Source organism: Notechis scutatus, chromosome Z, assembly GCF_049901735.1.
Source record: "Notechis scutatus isolate UNSWTSFEM ecotype Mainland chromosome Z, rNotScu1.2, whole genome shotgun sequence".
NCBI classification, from domain to species: domain Eukaryota; kingdom Metazoa; phylum Chordata; class Lepidosauria; order Squamata; family Elapidae; genus Notechis; species Notechis scutatus.
In genome coordinates, this window is record NC_142025.1 from 52,113,786 (window position 1) to 52,134,384 (window position 20,599).

General features: G+C 37.2%; 1 protein-coding gene across 3 annotated transcripts; it reads left to right on the plus strand.

Moving 5' to 3' along the window:
- Positions 1-3,236: 3,236 nt before the first annotated feature.
- On the plus strand, positions 3,237-18,006 carry GATAD1 (GATA zinc finger domain containing 1). Of its 3 annotated transcripts, XM_087946059.1 has the most exons (6): positions 3,237-3,549; positions 4,846-4,971; positions 6,541-6,600; positions 13,813-13,996; positions 15,830-16,002; positions 17,556-18,006. In XM_087946059.1, the coding sequence occupies exons 1-6, from the start codon at positions 3,328-3,330 to the stop codon at positions 17,559-17,561; spliced, it is 771 nt and encodes a 256-aa protein (XP_087802185.1). In that variant the 5' UTR covers positions 3,237-3,327; the 3' UTR covers positions 17,562-18,006. The 3 variants fall into 3 exon arrangements, with proteins under 3 accessions (XP_087802185.1, XP_026544001.1, XP_087802184.1); XM_026688216.2 differs by lacking the exon at positions 17,556-18,006 and having other exon boundaries at positions 15,830-17,397; XM_087946058.1 differs by lacking the exon at positions 17,556-18,006 and having other exon boundaries at positions 4,852-4,971; positions 15,830-17,397.
- The last annotated feature ends 2,593 nt before the right edge of the window (positions 18,007-20,599 follow it).

The following is a 20,599-nucleotide window of genomic DNA, read 5'->3' on the forward strand; positions in this document are numbered from 1 at the left end:
ATTGCTATCAATATTAATGGCTGAGCTGAACTTGAATAGAATAATTATTTCATTTACTATTGTAAAGATATGCATATACATATACATATACGGCACTCAGCTTTGTTCGGGTATTTTCCCACGTCATAGTAGTTGTGCTTTTAAAGTTGTAGCGACGTTTCGGCAGAATCTAGTAAGATACTACACAGACACCACATCAAGACTGCCTTCAAAACAGACAGAAAAATAGCAGCCATCCTCAGAAACCCCAAAGATAAAATTGACCTGGAAAACCAAGGCATATACGAAGTCCCCTGTGCATCATGCCCGGCCACATACATTGGACAGACCAATAGAAGAATAAGTACCCGCCTGGATGAACACAAAAATGCAGTCAAAAAGCTGGAACACACTTCCTCACTAGTCCAACACATGGAAGCCACAGGTCATAGCATCAACTTCAATGCCACCAAAACCCTAGCCACTATAGAAAACCCCAGCCACAGAATCATCAGAGAAGCCATAGAGATTGAAAAAAGACCAGAAAGCATGAACAGAAGAGATGATTCCACCAGACTGTCAATCATTTGGAAGCCTGCACTCACAAACAAAAAAATCTCCACACCACAAGCCAGGCAAACACCTGGGCACAAACAAATCCCCCCTGATACCTCCAGCTCAAACACACCCCAACCAGGCACCCAGATGAAACCTAGCTTCCTAACTAATGATAGCCATCCATTCACCCGGAGCCAAGCTGCACTAAAGGCCTCCAATAAAGTAACACAATGTTGCCAGCCAATCAAGATACAAAAGAGCCAAAAAACAGACAGAAGATATTAGAAACACCAATCAAGAAGAACACAGCAAACTCCAAGACCAATAAACACAGACCAAGACTCTCAACCAATCAGGATGAAGAAAAAACCATTCTGGCACAGCAATAGGCTGTCCCAAATTCAAATCTGAAACCACTGTAAAAGCCTGACTCACAGATGAACACTATACAGAAGCCTGATGATGGCAGATGAGATTCTGCTGAAACGTTGCTACAACTTTAAAAGCACAACTACTATGACGTGGGAAAATACCCGAACAAAGCTGAATGCCATACATGTAAGTACCCGTGAAAACTTAAGAAAACAAATATACATATACATATACATATACATATACATATACATATACATATACATATACATATACATACATACATACATACATACATACATACATACATACATACATACATACATATATATATATATATATATATATATATATATATATATTCTTTCATTAACTTAGTGTGTATTTTTAAGGGAATGTACCAAGCAGAATTTGGTTGATAATAGTTATGTGTTATAAAATAGAGGTTAGAAAATGAATGGTATAACTGTAAAGGCATAATTTAAACTTTAAACAAGATTTGAATGGATAATAATTAAAAGATACAAAGGTGTTACACTCCAGTCTAGTAATTACAGGGGGAAAATTGTTTTATGAGAAAAGCAAATATGAAATTGTAAACAGGGCAGCCAAATGTATAAAAATATTGATTAGAAAGATACTGAAAATTAGAAAAAGATATGTAATTGAACTTAGAAAGGAATGAGATATTAAAAATAAGGTTATAGAAAGCAAGGAAAGGGAAAAACTATTGAGAAAACTGCAAAAATAGTTATAAGATATGGATTAGAATACATAAGATGAATATGTAATTGAGTTTATGTCTGTATGGAGAAGTGATAACCCAGAGCCACGCTGTTCTCAAAAAAAGATATTTTATTTGTATTTGTATGTTTTGTGAAAACCCAGATAAAACTCTATTTAAAAAAAAGAACATAAACTCTGACTTTGAGAGGGGCTTTTTCAATTTTGTAAAGGAGATTCTTTGCCTTCCAAAAATACAAATCACCATGTTCACAGGTAAAACAAAAAGCCTTTATAGAGAGGGAAATCAAGTATTTTATAGGGTACACAAACAAATGTATTTGGATACATTAGAAAGCAAATGATAAAACAATAAAATATATTGATTACAGGTAGTCCTCAACTTAAAACAATTCATTTACTGACAGTTCAAAGTTACAACACTGAAAAAGTGACTTATGACTGTTGCAGCATCCCCATAGCCACGTGATCAAAATTCAGACCTTTGGCAACCGACTCATATTTATGACGGTTGCTGTATCCCAAGGTCTTGTGATCATTTTTTGCAACCTTACAAGCAAAGTCAAAGGGGAAATCAGATTCACTTAACTGTGTTACTAATTTAACAACTGCAGCGATTCCCTTAACAATTGTGGCACAAGAGGTTGTAAAATGGGGTGAAACTCACTTAACTGTTATGATTAGTAACAGACATTTTGGCCATCACTCTGCTAAACGAATAATTCCCTCAACGCTGTCCAACTATTTACAAAGTCCACACTAATTAATCTTCTCATCACTCCTTATTGCCCATCCCCTCCCCCTTGCGACTGTATGACTGTAACTTTATTGCTTGTATCCTTATGATTTATATTGACTGTTTCCTAGTATGATTTGATTGCTTATTGTACCCTTTGACTATTATTAAGTGTTGTGCCTTATGATTCTTGACGCATGTCTCTTTTCTTTTATGTACACTGAGAGCATTTGCACCAAGACAAATTCCTTGTGTGTCCAATCACACTTGGCCAATAAAGAATTCTATTCTATATGTATATATACATAGCAACTAGACTGTTGTTTCGCCATGTCATATAATATATGTGGGTATATGCATAATTTTGTATTTATCTGTTTATTTTGTCATGTTTACGTAGTGTATATTAAGAGATAGAGACTTTTTGAGAGCCATATGCAACAAAATTTTATTTTAAATGTATGCCGGTACATTCAAAATGACAATCAAGTTATTCAAAGTCTAAAAGTCTAAGTCTCTATTGTTTAGTTGCTGAAAAGGCAAGGGTTTTTTTGCACGTGGAAAATGGTCTTTGGCTAAAAAGAAAGCACTGAATTTCGGATATCATACATACTAAACGCCTAAAATTCCATTCTTGGTTGCCAAGAAGCTTCCTCACGATCGGCTGGCCTGCCTCGGCTCTGCCGGGAGTCTCAACTAAGGCCGCCGCCGCCGCCGCCTCCCCTATTCTGGCTTTGACAAGACCCACTTTTTACTCGAGCCGCGCATCCCTCTGGGCATCCAGCAGGGGGCGGGCTTCTCCGGCGCCGTCGTCCCGCTTTCCCTCCGTTTCCTCGGCAGCGCTGGCCTCTCGCCTCGGGCGCCGCTTCCGCGAGCGAGCCGTCGTGGCGGGTGGGCTGAGTGTCAGGAAGCGAAGGAGCAAACGGGCCGTCGCCAGGATGCCGCTGGGCCTGAAGCCGACGTGCAGCGTCTGCCGCACCACTTCCTCGTCCATGTGGAAGAAAGGCGGACAGGGCGAGATCCTTTGCAACAACTGCACGGGCCGTTCAGGGCCGCCCGCCGCTGGGGCAGCGTCCTACGCCAGCACCTCCGCGGCCTCGCAGCACAGCAACGGCGGCAGCGGCGGCGGGAATAGCGGCGGCGGCGGCGGGGGGAAGCAGGTGAGGTGCTCAAGGAGCCGCCCCGAAACAATCGCTCGCCGCGAGGCTTGCTTCTTTTAGGCAGAGCTTCCCAACGCTAGTGCCACTCTGAGGCTGCGGGCCTCGACCTTCACCCGCCCCTCCAATCTTTCCCAAACCCCAAGCAGCGAGGAAACGGGTGTTGTTGTTTTTTTTAAAAAAAATACATTGAATGTTCGTATATCATTCCGAGTTATGGTTATAAATCTAACGCTAGTTTGAATTAGTGTCAACAAAAATTTACCTGCAGTTTGCTTTCTCCCAGTGCTAAGACGGGAGCATTAAACTACTGTTTAAAATACAGCAAAAAAGTATAAACAATTAAACTTTGGAAAGTGCGCTCGAGGTTAGTCCAAAATACGACATAAGACATTGAGAAAAGTTAGTTGCATCTGCTGGGATCTTAAACTCAAGGTTGACTTCCACCCTTCCAAGATGGGTAAAATGAGGAACCAGATTATTGGGGGCAATAGGCTGACTCTCTAAACCGCTTAGAGAGGGAAAGTATGTGCTTTTATATAAGTCTAAGTTTCTGTTGAGAAGTCCCATTAAGTTCACAGGTGTACTCATATATGTGTAGGGTTGCAGTCTTAATTGTGAACGAGGGCCTTTTCGCTTGGGAATAAAAGCTCACTCATAGGATTGAGGTATGCCAACTCAAAGGTTGCTTAACTGTTCTTTTTTTTTAACTAAATAACCACAGTTGTATGGCTTCATATACTAAGCCACACACAAATAAATATACTGGGTGGAACTACCAACTTTGTGGAAACAGCCTCCCTGTGGATGACCCCCCTCCTTTATTGATCTTTCAAAAATTTTGGAAAGTTGTTTTACAGAAACTTCTATTTTGGGATGTTGTTCTTTGTATTGTGCTGGTTTATTGTTACTTGTTAATGGATTTTTTGTAGGCGGCAGAATGTCTTTTGAAGGGTAGTGAGCTAGTCATATGTTTACAGATAGATATAGAGATAATGAAATACATGAGGTAGGATATTGGGATATTTCTCAGAATTCATGGAAGTGATTGGAAATTATTTCTGAGAACTGTGCCTTGTTTTCTTATGAGTCATTTTAACCTAGGAGGAAAGTATGAAAAAGATTTCTCATTGAAATTATTGAGATGTACTTTCAAGTAAATAAGTTTTGAATAGGAACTTAGTTTATACACTTTTTCACCTGTTACACTTTACTTATTTCTTTTTAAATATACATAACAATGTAAAATGGAATTCAGACTAACATTTATAAATATTTCTTATGTTTCATATGCCATAGAGTAAGCAAGAAATTCACAGAAGATCTGCTCGATTGAGGAACACAAAATATAAATCTGCTCCTGCTGCTGAGAAAAAGGTTTCCACTAAAGGAAAAGGGAGAAGGCATATTTTCAAATTAAAAAATGTAAGGAGATTGTGGACTCCTTTTAGTGTTAAGCATTTACTAATCCCAGCAAAACTTACAGTTTGAAAATTTCTTGACATATTATGTTTTCTACATGGTCAACAGTTATCTGCAGAAAAGCAACATAGTCAAAATCTATTTTTATATATGTACTTATGTATGCATAATTTTAAATATTATATGTAGATATTCAAGTGTGATGGATGCTCATTCATTGGTATACATATTGCACCAAGCTATTATTTTCATGTAATGCTGAATTATGAGCCATTGTTTATAAATCACAGTGACTGGATTTACATGCTTGAAAGTAAACCCAAATTCATTGGGTAAATTCATTTATTTCCTCTGTATTCCCATGGAAATAGTATCTTTGGAACTGGTCAGTATGGAAAATGAAATGAATTGAATGAATTTGGGATCAGTTAAGGAAAGGGGAAACATAGTGGTCTAGAAATTTTGTTGAGATGAGACTTAAAAAAACTAATGGACTAATAGTTTTTGCAACTATTTAAGGAGGTTTTATTCTTAAACTTTTACATTTGGGGCGATTGAATGGAGCTCAAGCGTTTACTGGCCGAATGCTCTTCCTGACACCTACATGGAGTTTGCAGTAAGCAATTACTCATTGCATCCCATAAGAAAAAAAACTTGCTGCTATCTAGGATCGAATTCACAGCCTTCTTTCTGATTGTGAGGCAAGAATTCCATCTCTATCTGCCTCACTGTTCTCTTTCGTTACTCCAACTCCACTCCGAGGCAAGGGATAACAGAATTGTTTAAAAAACAAAAAAACAAAATCTTAAGCTTCTAGTCTACTTTACAAAGAATGCTAAATTAGAAATTTTGTATTTTTTTTAATAAAAGAAAGCTTTGTATGGGGAGCATATCCTTATCTTCGTGGAATGAAATGTAGAATCTGAGCCAATCATCCACATGCCAACTATCAACATACCAATTATACTTGCTATACTATGCATATCATATTTGGTCTACAAATTCAAATTCAGAAATGTAACAGAATGAAATATGAAATTAATTAGATCATGTTCTTTCTATAATATATTTTTATTTTGTATTCCAAATTCTATTTTCTATTAATTCAGCTGCTATTTGTGCTTTATTTATTCTCTTGTTCAAACAGACTAACAGAATTGATCCATCTTTGGGAACTAACATTTGTTTAATGCTTGCAAGCTTTGTTCTAACAGGTCCATATTGTGTACAGCACAGTATACTTACATACTGCCAATGTCTGAACAAGATCATAATTTCCTATGTGAACACATTAAAAGTAATATAAGTTGCATCCAAGTTATTATAAACTCCAGTAATATCTATTCTGTTATTGTATGTTCATTTATTGAAATAGATGCATCTAGCTGCTCTGCTATAAACTAATGAATGGATTTCAGGCAATTTGAAATGCAGTTTTTATAATTTTTGATTTGATTACATGTTTATATTTTGACATATTTCCTGGTAATACTAGCCAGCATACAACTTTGGGTGCTTTTTTGTCATAGTTTTGTTCACTTCATTCATAAATGTTTTCTTTTTTTCTTTTAGCCCATCAAAGCTCCAGAATCTGTAGCCACAATCATTACAGCAGAATCTATCTTCTATAAGGTATGGTTTTGATGTTTTTAAAAACATTGTATTTATGTTGCTACTGTTAAGTAAATACACTGCTAAAGTTTAGGAATATTGAAGCAAAATGTTTTTTAAAAAAATCAAGGAAATGGTTTATATGCTGGTGGAAGAATTTTAATGAAGTTTATCTACTTCCTTAAATGATTTAGGAATTTTAAAATCCCTTAGGAAAACATATGATCAAAATATATTTTAAAAACATGAGTAGGATTTGGAATTATATATATACACACACACACACACCTATAATGACGTGGGAAAATACCCGAACAAAGCTGAATACCACACACACAGACACACACACACACTATTCTAAAATTAAAATATGTTTTAATTAAAAAGAGATTTTAATTTGCATGAGTGGAAAATTCAAGCAAATATGACATTTGCAAGAGTTAAGTTCTCTTCCTCCTATTCAAAGATCCAAGTCTGTAAGAGTTCTTATTGTAAATACTTATATTATTGAATAACTATATTCCACGTTTGAAATATTATTCAAGTGTGTTTGTTACTATAATCGGGTAATGAATTTACAGTTTATAGTATAGTGAGTTTATGTTATTGCTAGTACAATATTACTGAACTGTGTGAGTATACACATAGGATAATATATTAAATAAAGTGGTTGGAAAATTCATGGCTGAGCTATGATATGGATTGGAACTATGGACTATGTATTTCTGAAGTGTAATTGTATATTTTTTTATTAAAAAATAAAGAAACACTCCCCCAAGGTCTTCCTATGCTTGGGCTTCAGTGTCTTCTTGGGAATGGTAGGCATGAAATTTTCTCCCAAAATCTAATTGGCTCTAATCTTAAAAGTCCCACATAGAGAAGTAGTTACTTTTCTTCCTCTCCTTCCTTTAAGAACGCATACATTTAGGTCTTTCACAATTGTTTTGATCAACAGTTTGCAAGTTGACTTGAAATGATTATACAGCACAGGTGTGTTAAAATTGCAGGGAAAACTTGCAAAGGGAAAACAACCAATGGGACTTCTTTCCCTAATATCTTTTAATTATTCTAAGCATAGAAACATACAATTCTAATGAATTAAGCTTTATTAAAATGTAACATTCTATACCTACAGTTTCACTCTTATGTGCTAATTCACTCGTGTGACTCTCACAATCAGAGCTAGTCAAACATCTAGTCCAGTAACATGGGGATATCCTAGATAGAGGGTCTGCAGCAGTGTTCCTTTTGTTTTGATCTTTTATTTGAGAATTGCTGAACTAAATTACCTTGCACAACAGTTATTTTTAATCTGCCACTTAAATGTTTATTTTTCCACCCATAACAGAACAAAAGTGGAAAGCTGGAACATAAAAAGTATGAATACAGGAGCTCAAAATAGGAAAAAGGGAAGTGAATCAATTATGCATTGATATTTTAGGCATCAGTAAATTGAAAAGGACTGGAATTGAACACTTTAATATGTAGGGATGCAGACCCGAAGGGATTACCTTGCTTTCATAATTAGGAAGGATATAGCAAAGATGATATTTGGAGACAGTATGGTGACTTAATAATAATTAGAATTTGTGGTTTAGCTTTTAATATGACAGTTATTAAACTTATACGCCAATCACTGAAAACAGATAAGTGGATTTTTATGGTCAAGTTAATCTTACCATAAAAATATTCATTTGTTTCCATAACATTTTTCCATTCATCCATAGATCCAAAAACCCTTATCATTTCTGTCAAAGTTTGAGCAAAAAATTCACAAAAGATTTCCAGAATTTTATAGAAATAATTTTGTTTTATTCCTGATCAAATAATCAACTTTGTTATTTTCCTTTGTTTTTGACAGTTGTTAAAGATTTTTTTTTTAATCCCTCATTATTTTTATAAGAAATTCAAGGTAGAGAATATAATATTCCTAATATTCCTTCCTTCTATTTTCCTTACAACAACAATGTTCTGAGGTGATTTGGGCTGAGACAGAGTGACTGATCCAAAGCCTTTCAGTCAGCTTTTATGCCTAAAGCAGGGCTAGGACCCTACACTCGTTTGTAGCCTGGTATCTTAAGCAGACCCGTGGTGGCAAAACCTATGGTACACATGCCGGAAGTGGCACGCAGAGCCATTACTGCCGGCACACGAGCACTCGCCCAGAAAAGGCCTACGGCACATGCGCATGCACCACCTGCCCGCCAGCTGATTGTCAGGTATCTGGTGTGCATATGCGGGGGCGCGGGGGCACACAGAAGACACTCAGGCATGTGCAGAAGTACAAAGTGCGGGTTGTGTGCGCATGCGCAGGAGGCATGCCCCCCCTGCGCATTGCCTTTTGGGTGATAGCACGCGAGGACGAGTAGGCAAGCGCGCACGCATTTATCGGCACCGGAGCCCAAAAAGGTTAGCCACCATTGCACTAGACCAAAAGTGTCCCTTGTAATCTTTTATTTTTAAATCTTGATCTTTAATTCATCAAGTTACTGTTGCTATTGATTAAAACTCCAATCAACCTTTATTTCCTCAAGAAATTTCAAGGTTTAGAACTCCCTTTTTAAACAAACGAACAAAAAAAATCCAGTGATGAATCCTTTCCCAGATCATTTTTCATCTCTCGGCTCATCATTTGTTTTTTCCATTCTGCAATCATCTCTGTTTTATAAACCAACATTTATTTATTTTCCAATATTTATCCATTTATTAGAACTTATTTCATATCTTTTCTTATTGGTCTATACTTTCTTTTATGTTTATGATGCTAATAAAGATTTATTTTGATTCGTGTTCATTTTTCCATCTTTTTTCTTCTTTAGAGTCCTCAAAATTACATTATTAGGTGAAGAAATTATTATTGTCATTTTAATTATAAGAACTTTCAAATTCTTTAAAATCATACCTTTGTTTATCATTTTATAAATTTCACTGTTTCTCTTGATTCAAGGATAAAAGGCAGGGTTTTTCCACCCACATTTATTTCTTTTTTTCAGCCTTGGACTTTAGTCCCCTCTAGTGTCCCATTTCTGTAATCACATCTCATCTTGTCTTTTTCTTTCTTTTCAAATTTCGACTAATCATCTCTTTCTTAATAGACTATATCCCCACAAATATTTTATTTTATTTTGTTGTTTCAAAAACCCTAATATCCCTAATTTGTTTTGTCTCTTGATTTGTTTTAAACTGTCTTCAATTATTATTTAGCCTTATCCATTTTTTTTTGTTTTTCAAACATTTTGCTTGGGAGAGCTCTTTTAAAATAATTATAAATCCAAAGTTAGGAATTGAAGCTAGACAGATCCACTGTTTTTAAAGGCTCTGCTGTCTTGAGAATTTGATGGCTTCTGTCATCTCTTATTGCTTAGACCTGCTATCTTGCAGTCTCCTTCAAGGAATAGTTGTAAGCATAAGTGGAAGATGTCTCATTTTGTCCAGAGGGATCCTATTGGTCCAGTTTTGTCAGTTCATCAGCCATATCATAATCTTCTCTCTTTTGTCCTCATTGCTTCATCTTTTGGAATATCATCCTGATGAGAAATCTACACACAGTAGAGCAGGCATGCCAAGCCTGCAGGCCAGATATGGCCCATGCAGGCCACGCCTACTCCAGCTCCATAAAGGCAAAAACAATCCTGATATATCACAATACGGCCCGCGATGCGATCAGGTTGGACACCTCTGCAGTAGAGGAAGCCACTGCCTGTAAGGACCATTATGAAATAGGATAGTTCCTTCTGGCAAAAGAGGGAGATAGGCTGTATATTCCTTAGTTTTTTCGATCTATATGCTAAATGTATATTGGGGAAACTGGGTTGGACAAAATTTCTGTGGTTTTAAAAATGGAAGAAGCATTAATAGCTTATAGAACGGTGAAACTATTCTGATACACATACTCTAGTAATAAAAGTAAACAAGTACAGTAAAAAAAATGAACTACATTTATGAACTACATTTACAAATGAACTACATTTGTACAAAGACAAACTAATGAAAAGTATGGCCACCAGCGTTATAGCTACCCTTTTTTATTTTTTGCAATAAATTTTTATTATTTTCTACCAGTACAAATCTTAATTAGATTTTTCTAATTAATTAATTTTTTCTAATCAGAGGTATCCACCTCTGATATTGTTATCTCCATTTTCTATTTGTACATGTCATATATACATAATCCTCTTACAAAAAGTTATTTGCTATTATTCATTTATCTATCCATATAGATATTGTGTATCCCTTTCTTGAGGTTCTTTTCTAATCATCTTACCTAATTTTCTTTTTTCCTAGCCACACGTACCATCTATATCAAACTGAGTAAAATATATAATATACTATTATCTTACAATTCTATCATCTATTCATACATATACCGTATATGCCGGGCGTATAAGACGACCCGGCGTATAAGACGACCCCCCAACATTTCCACTCAAAATATAGTTTGTTATATACTCGCCCCTCTTCCGCACGCCTTCCACTTTTGCACTTTTTTTTTTTTTTTTGAGGCACTTTTGTCTACCGTGGAAACGAATCCCGTGAAGCTGAAAGGAGCAGCCAGCCTTCTCCCAGCTCCCAAGGAAACGAGGCTCGCACCGCCGGGCTCCGCTGAGGTATCCGGCTGGGGCTGTCAGGAGTTGTTACCGCTGGCGTGGCTCCGCGCGGCTCCAGTCCCGCGTTGCCTCGGGAAGGGAAAGGCAAAAGGAAGAGCTGCGGGCGGCGCTTGCAATGGCAGCAGCGGCTCCTGGTTTTGCCTTTCCTTTCCGAGGCAACGCTGGGACTGGAGCCGCGCTGGAGCCGCGCCAGCGGTAACAACTCCTGACAGCCCCAGCCGGATACCTCAGCGGAGCCCGGGCAGTGCGAGCCTCGCTTTCCTTGGGAGCTGGGAGAAGGCTGGCTGCTCCTTTCGGCTTCACGGGATTCGCTTTCCACGGTGCGCAAAGTGCCTCAGCCGCGGGCAGCCGCAGTGCTTCCCAATTACTATTTGCCGGCGTATAAGACGACCCGGCATATAAGACGACCCCCCCAATTGGAGGCATCTTTTTCAGGGCAAAAAAGTCGTCTTATACGCCGGCAAATACGGTAGTTGATATATATTGTCTTTATTTACAATTACAATCGTTATTTCGACCTTTTTGTTTCTCCATTTATACATTATACATCACATTCCTGGATTTTTTTTTATCCTTTCTATTTCTTTCTAATAGAAATCCTTTCTATTTCTTATCTCTCTTTTCTAGCCACATATACCATCTATGCCAAATAGAGTAATATTCAGATTCTTCTTTTTCTCTTATTTTTAGTGTAAGCATATCCATTTCGGCACAGTCTGTTATTTTTTGCAAGATTAATTCCTCTGTTGGGACCATATGCTCTTTCCACACTTGCACATAAGCTATTCTGGCCGCTGTCAGTATGTGTAGCATTAAGTATTTTATCTCTTTCGGATATTGTTTTTGAATTATTCCAAGTAAATAGAGTTCCGGTTTGAGTCCAATTTGATATCCAGTGATTTCTTGCATCCAATCCCTAATTTTATTCCAATATGTCCTGGCTCTGGGGCACAGCCACCACATGTGATAAAAGGTACCGTCGTTGACATTTCCAGCATTTTGGGTTAGAGTTCGGGTATATCCTAGCTAATCTTGCCGGGGCTAAGTGCCACCGGTAAAACATTTTATATAAATTTTCTTTATATGCTGTGGCTGTTGTCAATTTATAATTTATATTCCATAATTTTTCCCATTCGTCCAAATTTATGTTATAACCAAAGTTGCATGCCTATACTATCATTGTATTTTTAACGGTTTCTTCTTCCATTTTGAAATCTAGTAAATATCTATATGCTTTAGATATAAATTTTTGTTCCAGTCCAAGTAAGATCTTGTCTAATTGATTTTGTCCCACATCAAATTCAAATTCTTCTGAATCTGTTTTGTATCTATTTTGAATTTGAAGATATGGCCACCAATCAATTATAATTCCTTGTTTTTTCAACTCTTGATTTGATTTTAATTTCCCTTGGGCGAGCTTCCCTCTTTTTAGATTCACTGTTATCAGTAAAGGAAGCAGTCAAAACATATGTCATATGTCAGCATTTAGTTGGGTAACAATGAAGGGCTTACACACAAATCCATTGTCTATCTAAAATATTATACTCCCTCTTTAATACTATATAGAAACTAGAAATGGAAGTTTGATGTCTGAAAAATCAAGATAGAAGGATCCTTTGGAAATTTAATTTTGGAGGACATTTTTCAGAATGCAATGGATAACCATAAATAAATAAGAACTCTCTTAAGGCAAAAATGATTATGCTCAAATTATTGAATTTTGGCTACATTATGTCAGTGGTCCCCAACCACTGGGCCCTGGACCGGTACCGGTCCGTGGATCATTTTGTACCGGGCCACCTATTTTGCTTGGGCGCCGCCATCTTGTTTTCGACGGCGCTTGAGAAAGTGCTTCCGGGTGAGCTTGTCGGTCGTCGGTTGGAAAGCGGCGTTTGGGTGCTGAAGGAATCCTCGCGCCTTAGTTTCATCAAGGCGGGGGCGGTTGAACGAAGAGCCATCCCGATGGCGGTGGAGTCTCGCATTACTCAGGAGGAGATTAAGAGCCCCAAAAGCCCATCGACCGCGAGAAAGTACAAAGGAGGAGTTGAAGGTGGCGGGGAGAAGCGGGGGACGGCTGGCTGGCCGGTTGCTCGGCTCGCCTTGCCTTGGTCGTGCGTGTTGATGCCGGCACGGTTCGTGGATCGGTCCGTGGATTGTACCAGTCCGTGGTACAAAAAAGGTTGGGGACCACTGCATTATGTGAAATCATAACTCTGGGAAAGGTGTACAGAATAAGAATGAGAACTAGCACAAAAGTATATGGACTCAATTATTGCCACAATGGTTGCATCATTGGAAGACTGAAGGGGACAAATCATCCTGGAGAAGATCTGACTGTATAATTGCTGGAAATTGATCTAATTTGATTACACATAATCAAATATGCTTTTTTTTCTGTCAGATGAGTTGCTGTTGTTTTTTATCAAAATACATTTTTATCTCTTAAGGACTAATATCAATTCTTGTTGGAAGACACTAAATATTTACTATATTTAGGAATTTTTTGTGTTAGAGAAGATGCTACAGACTTAAAGAGAAAAGGCAGAGTTTGTATAAATTAACAGAATCTATCAGCTGCAGTTAAGTTTTTTCATTTTACATTTTTAACAATCTGTATCTTTTCTAGGGAATATACTATCAAATTGGAGATGTTGTTTCAGTGATTGATGAGCAAGATGGTAAAACATACTATGCTCAGATTAGAGGTTTTATTCAAGACCAATACTGTGAAAAAAGTGCAGCTTTAACATGGCTTATTCCTACTACAGCAAGCCCAAAAGACTATTTTGATCCTGCAACTTACATAATAGGTAAGTTCCAAGGACTAAAATATTACGTCTGGCTTGTCCTGTGGATAATTGTACAGCTTCAAAGTTAATTTGTTTTTCTCCCCTAGAAAGGCACTATCAGGCCTATCTTTTTAGAGAAGATAAATTTGTATTCATTTATTGAACAGCAGCCTCTTACGTTCAATGTTTTTATGTGCTAAGGCAAAAATGCCACTAAACAGGATCAATTTACACATTCTTTTCAGCAGTGTATGTCAACCTTATATATTATATATTAGCTTTCTTCTATCTGGGCACCTTCCAAATGTATGGAATTCAATTCCCAAAATTTCCCAACCAGTAGAGCAACTAAGAATACTGGGCATTGGATTACAGATCTGGAAGAAATGGAAAGACTAGCTTTCCACCAATCAGCCTTATAAATCTCAAGTCCAAAGAATCTGAAAAAATAAGGTACAGAATTATATAATAAGTTGAATACATAGTCTTTGCTTTGCTTTAACATCATCTGGAATAATCATGCAGAAAATATCATTATAGCTCCATACTATGAATTTATGTCAATCTGCTTTATTTATTAAATCTACTGTGATGCCCATTCCTATAGTCTGATCAACCTACAAAATCCAAATAGATACTTAAAATAAAACACATAAAATACGGCAACCAGATTAAAAACAACTCTAAAAAATGAAAGCATTGTGGTGGTCATACAAATATATTAGCCCCAGGCTTGGAAGCAAAGTAAGGTCTTAATAGCTTTCCAAATTCCAGGAAGAGGGGGCATCTGGGGGATTGCTGCTGCAAAGGAGTGGGATAGTGACAGAAAAGGCATGCCTCTTCATTCCCACAAGATAACAGTATTTAATTGAGGGGGTCCTAGAATGTGACCACACCCATTCTGACCATACAATATTTCTCTACCTATAATTGCAGTTGGGACTAGAATTCTATCCTTAATCATGATATCTCTTAAGTAAAATTTACCACATGATCGGGCCCAATTTTACAACTATTTTATGGTAGTCATTAAGTAGCCGTAAATCTAAAAAGGGTGTGCAACTCACGTGACATATCAGGATTTTTTTTTCCCCCTTCGCTAAACCGGGCGTGGGCATGACCAGCATGTGAGGGATCTGGCTCATGGGCCAGGAATTTGATGGTCCTGGTCTAAAATATGCAGTTCTTAAGCTAATCTTATGGTCCCAAGTCCAAAGCCATTTTCTCAAATCAGCAGGTTTTGTCAGAAATTTGGGGGGAGAGAAGAAAACTTCACAAATCAGGATTACGTGACTATAGCAGCTCAACATTTCATGATAATTAGAAGAGCTTTATAAAGCATCTTTTTTGAGACTGTCTTAACTTCAAAGGGTCACTGAACAATCAGTCATCAGGACTACTTGTACTGGATAGGCAGAAAGGATTAGATATAGGTAGACCCTCAGATAACCAGGACTTAACTATAAAGGACTTTATACACCAAGCACCTTGAAATGCACCTGAAAGCCAGATGGTAACCAGTGCAGCTCCTGTAGCAGTGATGACACAGAGGAGTTAACAAAATTGTCACTGCTCATGCCACTGCATTTGGAACAACTGTAGCTTGCAGGTGGAAGCACCAGAGCCCCACTATGTAGAGCACATTGCGATAGGTGTTAGTGAGACTATCTGAAGAACTTCCTGTGTCAGGAAAAGGTGCACACAAAATGTACCTGTGCAAGGGCAGTCCAGGCCATAGCTGCCACCTGCTGATGGAGCAATAACTGCACAACCAAGAGGACCCCAATATTATTCTGTAGTTTTTTTGATGTAGATGTATGTATCACTACCTGAAAAATAATTTATTTTTTTTAGGACCAGAAGAAGATCTTCCAAGAAAAATTGAGTACTTAGAATTTATCTGCCATGCACCTTCAGAATACTTCAAATCTCGATCAACTCCTTTTCCTACAATTCCCACTAGGCCAGAAAAAGGTTATATCTGGACTCATGTTGGACCTACTCCAGCAATTTCAATCAAGGAAACTGTTAGTAGCAGCTTGTAATATCCCTTCAAAAAATGCTTTTATTTATATTTTAAATTACCATCTGACTTCTATTTATTGTTTAAATCTCTGCCTTTGTTTATTTTTCATTTTTAAAGCTGTTTTTTCCTTAGAAAAAATACAATTTAATCTAGATAAATGAATATTTTAAAGTATTTCTGCTGTATTAGAACTCTGCCCTTATGTTAGGATACAGTATACAGTAATTTGTATTTAATTTGATCATGGGGCAGAGGGATAGAGACAAGTATTCATTAAAAAGTGAACTGAAATTATAGGAATTATACGAAATTATAGGAAAATGGAGGAAAATCTTGATACAGATATATCAAAATACTATTTAAAATGTTTAATCTAAAACTTTATGAAGAAAAATTTCAGTACATTTCCATTGTTCCACATGTTCTGTGATATCCTTATCTGAAAAAAAAAAGTTACAAAGACTCCCTTACAATAAAATCCATGGTGATTTTAAGAAAAATGTAAGGATTAGTTCTAAAACAATTTTGGTGGAAAATCATCTGTTTCAACATGATTCCATTATAATCGGCACTTTATTTAGATGATGGCTTTTGCCAGAACTTTAATGTGAATTCTTGAACCAACTTTTAATTTTTGTGATGTATTAATGGGGGTCCCCAACCCCCAGGCTGCATCCCATTTGGAATCAGGTTTTCAGAAGTGGTGGGTGAACACCCCCATGCAGCTGCATTTGTGAAAGTGGCATGTGCGCATGCACGAAACCATCCCCTCTTCTCCAGTCAGCCAAGCTGGAAAGGTTGACTGCTATATGAAAGGATATCTTTTTGATTCATTCCAAGGGTAATCTAGAGGCTCGGGGAAATGTAGGTTTCTATTTCTTTACCTTAAATCTTTGCGGAGAACTGGTTGTTAGAAGAAATTACTGGCCTAATCCTGTAAGGAAGGTAGGAAGGAAACATTCTGGTGTTGCTTACAGAAACTGCCTCTCTGTTAACCCTTATTACATTCTTGGCAGGACTAGACTTCCTGTCTCAGGAACTTCTCTGGAGTTTTTTTCCCCTCCTTTGCTGGTACTTTGCTTATATGGAGTGACCATTCAGTTACAATGGCACTGAAAAAAGTGACTGATGACCATTTTTCACACTTACGACTGTTGTAGCATCCCCACAGACATGAGAGGCCAGGCGAGGAGATGCATGCCTCGATGTGAGTGATATTGAGTTGGCCACACCCAGCCAATAACATGACCAAGCCATGTCCACCTAGTCACATGACCAAGCCACACCCACCAGCTAAGCCACACCCACAGAACTGGTTGTTAAAAATTTGAATGCCACCTCTGGTCTTAAGACATTGTTCAGAAATGGAGATTATTAAATTTGGACAATACAGAAACCTGGTGCAATTATTCTAAATTATATAATTTTGTGTCAGTATGTTGTATGTACCAATTTAATTGTAAATTGTTCAGAAACCATATTTAAATTGTGGCTTAATGTAAGGCTCAATCCCAGCCTCCCAGCCTGATTATTTTCATTTTTATTTGGTACCAGGTTTAATTTTAATATCAAAATGGCTTTTTATACTGCTGCTACTACTCATGAACGATTTTGAAGAAATCCAGATCTATTTTTTTTCTGTATCATCGCATAAAACAATAAACAGACTGTATTCACATCTAGACTCTAATACGTGAAGGATGAATGCATTAGAGAATGAGTAAAAATGGAGCTTCTGGTAAAAAGTATTTCTGATGTTCTGGAAGTGCTGTATGAATAATTCTGTTGTTTATAAATCCTATTAGATTATAGGTATCACAGAGTTGTTTTGCATTAACTTCAATTTATTAAGACTTGTTTAGGTAGATACTCATTTAGCTTTATTGTCTTGGACAGTGTTCAGTTACCAGCAATTGCAAGCTGCCCACATTTACAACATTCACAGCATCTCTCCCAGTCACATGTTCATCATCACTGTCAAGTTAATAAGCATTATCCTGTGCCAGATTTGTTTTTTTCATCCCTCAAACTGGAGTGTCTAAACAAGTGATCTTTTCCAGGGTTATTTTCCTCTGCAGCACAGTGTCTCTAAAACACGTGAACAAGCTCAGCTCTCTGACTTCAGTTAATTAGAACATTCTAGTTTGTGCTACTGATGCTTGACAAAACTAATCAGTTTCACACTAAAGGTTTTTGTTTGCCTCCTAAGCAGCTTGCTAAGCCAATAGCTGGTGCTAACACATTTCTTTCCATGTGTACTCCTCATTGTGTGCCTGATTATTCTTTTGTAATCCCTTCCTCTCCATTGAATGAAATACAAACATCAATTCTCCTATCACTAATTATCCCAGGAAGAACATTCCAAAAGGTGGAGAGTTGGAGGTTGAGGAAAAGAGCTGCCCTGTTCCCTGGCTTTTGTTTGAGTATGGAAACCTTGCCTGCTGTTTGGACTCAACTGGCTATTTGGGGTTGTTCCCTGAGGCAGCAAAACAAAGCAAAAGCAAAGCTAAAGTAAAATAAAGCTCAACCATGGTCCTATAATGTTCACATAGCAAGCACTTAATGACTGAGTGGCTGGAACAAATTTCAGTCACTAAATGAGGGCTGAAGACATGATTACTAGCAATGTCATGACAAAGTAGCAACAACAATGTATTAGAATATTTGGGGGTTTCCGGTTTGCTAGCCTTCGGCGGCAGCAGGGATCTGCAACCACGCAATCCCTGCTGCGTTCGTCGCATAAGGTTCCCCCGATCCATTTGGATCTGGGGGATATAGCTGCCCCATAGAGGCAGCTGAAGATAGGGGGATCCGGCAAGGGGTTTGGGGGTGTCGCAAACCCCCTCCCAGCCAGCTAAACTCCCTTTTCCCGAGGCGGAGGAATGGCGGTCAGTAATGGCCGCCACGAAGAAAGCTGCAGCCGGGTAAGCAAGTGCAGGAGGGAGAAAGCTGGAGAAAGTGAAAGGTGCTTTTAACCGGGACAAGACGGGAGAAAGTGATTTGGAACCTTGAAAGCTGTTAAGGATATATTGTTCCTTGTGAGAGCCACAAGCTCGAATACCCTAAAGGGAAAGTTTTTTTTCTTTGTTCTACTCTCCTTCCTAAAGTGACAGCGGGAAAAAAAAAATCTTTTTGGCTGTGAGTGGGAAGGGAGAGTGAAAAAAAAAAAATCAGAGCAAAATTTGAAAATAAGGAGAAGATTGCCTAGAATTGCAAAGAGTTTAAAAACTTCCCAAAAATATATTTGAAAAGGATTTGTGATTACTTTAACCTCAGAAAGAAAAAGTGAAGAAGAAGAAGGTATTTAAAAGAAACAGTCTGTTTGGATTGTTTGGTGATTTTGGAACCTTTGGAAATTATTTCTGATTAAATCATCTGGGTGGTTGTTTGGAAAAACTTTTTCTCTACACAATGGCATCATCTGTGGATGGATTGGAACTTATATATCAAAAATATGAAAGAGAAAAACGAGGGGAAGATGGACTTGGCACTATTTTTTCAATACTTAGAAATGGCGGTTTATATTTATGCGAAGCAGAATGAGGATGATGGGGACAAAGAAGAAGAAGAAGCCATCTTTGATGAAAAAAGGACTTTGATTGGAGATGGGAAAAAGCAAGAGAAAAAGGAAAAGAGGTCTTTAAGATTTGAAAAAACAGCCCAAAAAGAGAAGAATAAGGTGAAAAAGGGACATTATGTTAAGAAACAACAGAAAGGGGGAAAGCAGAATAAAAGGGAGGTGGAGAGACAAGGGGTTAAAGAGGACAAGAAGAAGAAGCAAGGGAGAAAGGAAGGGATGAGAAGCTCTAATGGTGGGGAGCAAGATATTAAGAAGCAAGTTTTTCAGAGATAATGGATAGATCTTATTGTTAATGGGATTCTAGAAAGGTACATAAGATTGCATTTTTATATCTGTATTTAGAAGTAATTATAGAAAATTAGAAATAATATGTAGCTTAAAATGTGATAAAATATCTAACATAAATAAGTGAAATTTTTGTTAAGAAAAAGAGAGTACTGTAATGAAATATGATTCAAGATTGTGATGTGGGGGTAATAATCGTGGAAAGCATAAGTGTTCCCACAAAGGCATGATATTCAATTGAAATGGATAAAATGTTTAAGATATAAATGATTGTTAAAATTAATGATTAGAACATGGTATACTAGCAAAATCTTTTGTGAAATGAGATTTGAAGTAGAAGAAGGAGGAACATTTCAACGAAATATTGAGCTATAATATGTGATGTGGGGGGGATAATTATGGAAAATAGGGCTCTCATAAAAGCATGTGATTTAATTGAAAAGTAATGAGTTAAACGTCTAAGATACGAATGAATATCAATACTAATGAATAGATTTGTATTATTTTTGATAATATAATTTTAGAATGTACCAGGCAGAATCCCAATGTATGTTATGTATTTTATATTAAGTACTATAAATATAAGGGAAAAAGATAAAGGCATCATACTCCATATAGTGTACAGGAGAAGTATTTCTTCTTTTTTTTAAAGAAGAAAAATAAATGATTGGCTGGAATAGAACAGACAAAGAATAATAAATATTAGGATATGAATTGAGAGGAGGAAAAAAAT